This window comes from Bison bison, unplaced genomic scaffold (genome assembly GCF_000754665.1).
Source record: "Bison bison bison isolate TAMUID 2011002044 unplaced genomic scaffold, Bison_UMD1.0 scf7180017864343, whole genome shotgun sequence".
NCBI lineage: Eukaryota > Metazoa > Chordata > Mammalia > Artiodactyla > Bovidae > Bison > Bison bison.
In genome coordinates, this window is record NW_011494915.1 from 4,383,601 (window position 1) to 4,390,146 (window position 6,546).

The 6,546-nt window shown below is 54.5% G+C and overlaps 1 protein-coding gene across 1 annotated transcript in view; it reads left to right on the forward strand.

Moving 5' to 3' along the window:
* The window catches only part of SLIT3 (slit homolog 3 (Drosophila)), a 928,626-nt gene that overhangs the window by 837,525 nt on the left and 84,555 nt on the right, over positions 1 to 6,546 (forward strand). The window contains exons 19-21 of the mRNA XM_010854582.1: positions 174 to 318; positions 3,405 to 3,568; positions 4,727 to 4,859. Of these exons, the coding sequence (XP_010852884.1) occupies positions 174 to 318; positions 3,405 to 3,568; positions 4,727 to 4,859 (442 nt within the window). The remainder of the gene's footprint in view (positions 1 to 173; positions 319 to 3,404; positions 3,569 to 4,726; positions 4,860 to 6,546) is intronic.

Consider the following 6,546-nt stretch of genomic DNA (forward strand, 5'->3'; position numbering starts at 1 on the left):
ACCCCACACTCACACACACACCCATGGGGCAGGAGAAAGGGGCACCCTACACTCACACACACACCCGTGGGGCAGGAGAAAGGGGCACCCTACACTCACAGACACACACACACGGAAAGGATGGGAGGGAAGAGACGACACCTGTGCTTGCTCCCTGCACCCCTGTCCCTGCAGGATGCTGAGAAGTAACCTGATCAGCTGTGTGAGCAATGACACCTTTGCTGGCCTGAGCTCAGTGAGGCTGCTCTCTCTCTACGACAATCGGATCACCACCATCACCCCCGGAGCCTTCACCACGCTTGTCTCTCTGTCTACCATGTAAGTCCCCTGGACCCACCGCACACTCACTCTGGGTACCTCTCCGGCAGCCCTCTGCCCTCTCAGCGCCTGACTGTCTTTGACCCAAAGTCATCTCTCCATCTGTCAACTTAAACATGTATCAGGCTCCCTCCATGTGCCAGGCACCATTAAATGCTAAGGAGGCACAGACGTGGGCCCCACTTCCTGGAGCTCAGAGCATAGCGAGCTGCCACAGAATAGAGGCCCACAGTGATATGAAAACCTAACATGGGCCTTGTCAAGGAACACTGGAGCTATGTTCTGGAAGGTGAGGGCGAATTAGCTTGTTCAAGAAAGTGGAAAGTGCATTCCTTCACTGGGAAGAGCATGTGCAAAGGCCCTGGGTTAAAGCAGGGCAGAGATGCAGGACGAGCAGTGCCTAACGTGGTCATCCACAGCGGGCAAGGCTGGAGCGGGGGCCAGGGCCAGGCTGCAGGACAGCCGTGGGCCGTTCGGTTTCTAACCAGAGCATGTTAGGAATCCAGCAAAGGTTTTAAGCAGGCCAGTGGGGATTTTTTTAAGCAATGTCACTGACTGCTTAAATGTATATCAGAACCAGTTAGAGTCTAGCTCTCTGGACGAGTGTTCCTGCCCACAAAATTCACTGCATTGCTAAGGGAGGCTGCCTAGAATAATGGTGAAAACTTTGGGCTCTAGAGCCAAGTTTTCTGGCCTCAAATCCTAGCTGTACCTCATGTTAGCTGTGTGACCTTGGAAAAGTTACTTCACCTCTCTGTGCTTTTGCCGTCACTTCTCATAATCCTCATGGGATTGTTTTGAGGACTGAATCTTTGCAAAGTGCACAGCAGGGGCCTGAGATAGGGAAAGTGCTCAGCGTGTGTCAGCTTTTATGGCTGTCCATCATATTTCCGTGTGGCTCTGTTACCCTTAGTTGCTCGCTTTTTTATCCCTCTCTTCTTTTCTCCAAAGACCCTTTGGTAGACAGAAGCGAAAGCTATTTCTGCATCTCCTGTAGCTGCTGCCCATGTTCATGATCCCAGACACTGACCTCGCTGGGAATAAAAGCCAAAGTTCCAGAATGTGCTAAAGGCCCCACTCCATCGAGTCCCTCAGCCCCATCAGCCTTCCTGTTATGCGCATGCCCCAGGCCACTCCCCCCTGAGAACTCTGCACGGCTGCACCCACTGCCTGCAAAGCCCTTCTCCCGCTCCCTCCCCTCCTCCCTTCGTTGGCTCCAGTGTCAGTTGCCTCGGCCCCTTCCACCTCTGCCTCTCCCCCAGTTCTTCCAGCCCGGCTTTTCTAGTTGTTTTCCATAGCACTGACCATTCCCTAACATACTACACTTTTTGCTGTTGGGCTTCCCTGGCGGCTCTGAGGGTAAAAAATCTACCTGCAATGCAGGAGACACGGGTTCAATCCCTGGATCAGGAAGATCCCTTGGAAAAGGTAATGGCTACCCACTCCAGTATTCTTAATTAGAAAGTATCTGCCTCCCATCAGCTGGAATATAAGTTCCAGAAGGAAGAAGAACAGGGATACATGACTGTTTTGTTCACTGCTCTATCCCCACTGCGAACATCTGAGCCTGGCACTTAGTGAAAGAAAGTGAAAGTGAAGTCGCTCAGTCGTGTCCAACTCTTTGCAACCCCGTGAACTGGGGCCTATCAGGCTCCTCCGTCTATGGAATTTTCCCTGCAAGAGTACGGGAGTGGGTTGCCATTGCCTTCTCCAGGGGATCTTCCTGACCCAGGGATTGAACCCAGGTCTCCGGCTTCATAGGCAGATGCTTTACCATCTGAGCCACCAGGGAAGTCCCACCTTTATATAATTGCTGAACAAGTGGATGAGTTGAATGAATGAGTGACATCAGCATGGAGGACAATGGGTAAGGAACTAGCAGTGTGGGTGGGTCGGTTTATCTCAGCCCACTTCTTACCTCTCCTGGATGCCTCCACCCTGGGAATCCAAAACCCAGAGGGCTAGAGCCACAGAGCATGTAGGGAACAGACTCCATCAGGAGGAGGAACTTAGGCGCCTTCTCACAGTTGCTGACTCTCAGAGCCAGAGTCGACCCCAGGAAGGACTCCCAAGCCCTCAACTGCCATGTCAAACCACAGCCCCTCGTGGGCTCTCTGGCCCTGTTCTTCAACCTTCCTACGCTCTGTGTCCCTCATTTGTGAAGTGGGAATCATGTCACATCCTTCCTAGGGTTACTATGACAAGTCTGAATAAGAGAATGGGTTTATAAAGCACTCGGCCCCATTCCAGCCCTCTGGGAAACTCCCGTATCCGTCCATCATCGCATCTGATGGATATGTGTCCAGTGCCCGTGCTGACGCCCTGCTGGTTCCCGAGGCTCAGAGCAGGAGGACAGGCCTGGTCCCTCCTCACAGCGAGTCTGAGGAGGGAGGCGTTAGCAGCTCCGACGTGTGCTGTGGAGGAACTGCGGGCGATTAAAGCGAGAACAGAACAGGGCTGCTGCTGTTGCTACTGCCAAGTCGCTTCAGTCGTGTCTGACTCTGTGCAACCCCATGGACTGTAGCCCACTAGGCTCCTCTGTCCATGGGATTTCCCAGGCAAGAGTACTGGAGTGGGTTGCCATGCTCTCCTTCAGGGGATCTTCCAAACCCAGGGATCAAACCCACATCTCCTGCGTTGTAGATGGATTCTTTATCACTCCCACCTCCTGGGAAGCCCAGGGCTTCTTTGGGGAGGGGTCATTTAAGCTGAGGGGCCAGCCAGGCACACGGTAAAGAACTTCATTCCAGACTGGAGGAGCAGCTTTGAGTGAAGGCTCTGAGTGTGAGAAATTGAGTCGGCTCACACAGGTAGAGCCCATTGAACAAGGGAGGGCATGGCAGGGATCGGGTCCTATCTGTCGGCAGAGGTCTAGCATAAGATCCTTGCAAAGACCACCCCTGGGATGTAGAAGAGGGTCTGGCTTCCTTTTCCAGACTTTCTTCCTCTTTCCTCATTCCCTTGCACTGGAAGCAGACCTTTCTGGAGAGCCAGGTTCTAGGCTTGCAGACCTGGATCCCAGGACCAACCCCCCTGGGACCAGGAGAGATGCTGAGCACTCAGAGGGGGCCCTTTTCTCCTCCCAGAAACCTGCTATCCAACCCCTTCAACTGCAACTGCCACCTGGCCTGGCTCGGGAAGTGGCTGAGGAAGAGACGGATAGTCAGCGGGAACCCCCGGTGCCAGAAGCCCTTCTTCCTCAAAGAGATTCCCATCCAGGACGTGGCCATCCAGGACTTCACCTGTGACGGTGAGGACGCTTGGGGGCAGGGCCGGGCCAGGCAAGGAAGCGAGGAGAAACGGGAGGCGCGGGCAGGGGTAACTGCAGGTCAGGACCCCTTAAACCTGAGTCTCCTCTGCCCTCGGTGGGCAGCCGGAGCTCCGAAGGACTCTGCAGGCCTGCTTGCTGGCCCACACAGCTCCATCATGCAAATTAAAAACAGTTCCTCTTAAGGAAGACCTTAAGGCTTCCATCAGTTAGAAATCTGTTGTAAGATACTGCTTTTGTTAAAGCAAGATACTTTGTGGCCATCTCTGAAGACACTCTTGAACCACATATCCTAATCTGCTGTATCCACAGCGAGTTTGGTGCCCGTTGGGTGATGGGGCACCTTTGAGCAGTACGCCACCTACACAGCTGAACGGGGGAGCCCTGGCTTGCGATTTTCCTGCCTGTATCATCATGAGGCTCAGAGCAGGTGCTCATGAGAAACAGACTTCCAGATGAGCTTCTGGGAAATTCCTGTCCTGGGCTAGGCAGTACACACCTGCAGATCCAAGGCTTTGAGCGTTAGGATTAGACACATGTTTCTTTGCATAAATTCAGGCCAGCACAGTTTTTACTGGGTCAACTTTAGGTAACTAGAGATGGACAACCTGGTTTGTAAATTAACAGAAGTTCAGGTATAACGGGGGCGGGGGACACAGTCACCACCCCAGGGGGATTGTGTAGTGGAAGATGTGGAGAACAGGAGGACACAGGCCCACCCCACCAGGACCACCCCTTCGGTCAGCTTGGCTTACTCCTTTGGTCACCCTACCAGGGGTCTGACCCACGCCCCTGCAGTAGAAACACGGAGTCCTAACCACGGGCCTGCCAGGGAAGTCCCCATTTGGCTTACTCCTGAACTGGTTAACAGTGACCGCTTCCCTTTCTAGTATCTGGTTAATCGAGTTTTTAGCATCTTTGTTTTATGATAAACATGGGGGAAGATAGACAGCCCTATTTCCCAACCCAGGCGCCTCTCCTTTCCCTTCAGCCACGGAGGAGACCAGCAAGCTCCTTATCCCGTTCTGGCTCAAAGCTGAAGGCTCCCCTGTCATATTAGCAGCTGGGTCAGGGAGCGGGCTGAGCTCACCCGGGCAGGCGGGGTCCTCTCCTGCCTCGCTCACTGCCGGCTCTCCGCAGGCAACGATGAGAGCAGCTGCCAGCTGGGTCCGCGCTGCCCCGAGCAGTGCACCTGTGTGGAGACTGTGGTGCGCTGCAGCAACCGGGGGCTCCGTGCCCTTCCCAAAGGCATCCCCAAGGACGTGACGGAGCTGTGAGTACCCTGCCACCACGACGACCTGGAGATGCCCTCCCCGAAGGCATCCCCGCAAAGCGGGAGCCTTGGCCAGGGTCAGGCGGCATCCTGCACATGGCACAGGAAGCTCTCCCGCCCAAACCTCTGCCTGGCGGTGACGACCCTCTAGAATACAAGTGGGAGGGCTATTGTCTCATGTTCTCTGACACCCCCAGGCCCCTGCTCTGCACTCTGTAGTTGTTGTTGAGTCACTAAGTCGTGTCCGACTCTTCTCAGCCCTATGGACTGCAGCACGCCAGGCCTCCATCCCTCGGAGTTTGCCCAAGTTCATGTCCATGGAATCGGTGATGGCTTCCAACCATCTCATCGTCTATCGTCCCCTTCTCCTCCTGCCTTCTATCTTTTCCAGCATCAGGGTCTTTTCCAGTGAGTCAGCTCTTCACATCTTCACGATGGCCAAAGTATTGGAGCTTTAGCTTCATCATCAGTCCTTCCAGTGAATATTCAAGGTTGATTTCCTTTAGGATTGACTAGTTTGATCTCCTTGTTGTCCAAGGGACTCTCACGAGCTTCTCTGGCACCACAGTTTGAAAGCATCAGTTCTTCGGTGCTCATTCTTCTTTTTGGTCACAACCCCCCACAATTTCTCAGTCTGACCCCAGAAATAGCACGTAATGGTCAAAACACAGCCCAGCAGGCATTACGGCTTAGCAAGCACGTCTTCGAATATGGTCCTATTTTAACTTAAAACCACCCATTTTACAGAGGAAATCTTAGTTCTGAGTTCCGCTCAGTCTCCACCCAGGAGCCTTCTTACTCTACACCCCACCTCCTGACACTAAGTCTCTGGGGGTTGCTCCTTCGTCAGAAGCTCCCAGTTAAATGAAAGCGAAACCGTTCCCCTCATGAAGGGTTTTACTATTGTGGGAAAAAGCCTTCTGTCTGCCCCCCGGGAAGCTGAGAGGGTCTCACAGGCAGGAAGGCCTCGCGGGCATGGCCACGTCGCAGCGCGGGCACGGCCGGGCGGGCAGCCCCTGCGGGATGGACACGGCAGCCTCGTGCTGTCTCCCATCCCTTCGTCATTGCCTCCACGCATGTTTGCTGGGTACCTCGTGTGTCAGGTACTCTGCTCACACCAAGGAGGTGATGGTGCACGAAACAGGTGCGACCCGTACCCGCGTGGCTCCTGGTTTCATGGGGAAGGTTGACATTTGCTCAGTCATCTCAGACACACATGTGACGTGACAACCATGAAAAGTGCTACAAAGAAGAGGAACCAGATTCTTATGACATCCAAAAGTAGGGAGATTTGACTTGGATGTGAAGATTGGAGAAAGCTGCTCTGGGGGTGGGAGGTAAGGATAGGGGCTGGAGCTGGACTCTAAAGGGGAAGGGGCCGATAAAGAGAACGGGGGCTGCCTGAGCTGAGGCCATCGTGGCGGGTAGGCAGAGCTGGAGAGGGCTGGTGGAAGCCCAGCGGGCCCTCTGGGGCCACTGTACCACCCACAGGTCAGGCTGGCTGTCCCTGCCCGGGGCCCCAGGCACACCCGGTCCTGAGGCTGAGCTTAGCAAATGCCCTTGGGGGGATGTTTCTCTGCTGGGTTCTGCCAGCGCCTCGCGGGGTGGAGCCTGAGTGTGCACTGCTCTAGAGTAGCTGAGCGGTTCCTGTGTGTGTTGTGGCTCCTGGCATGTCCTGAGACTCAGT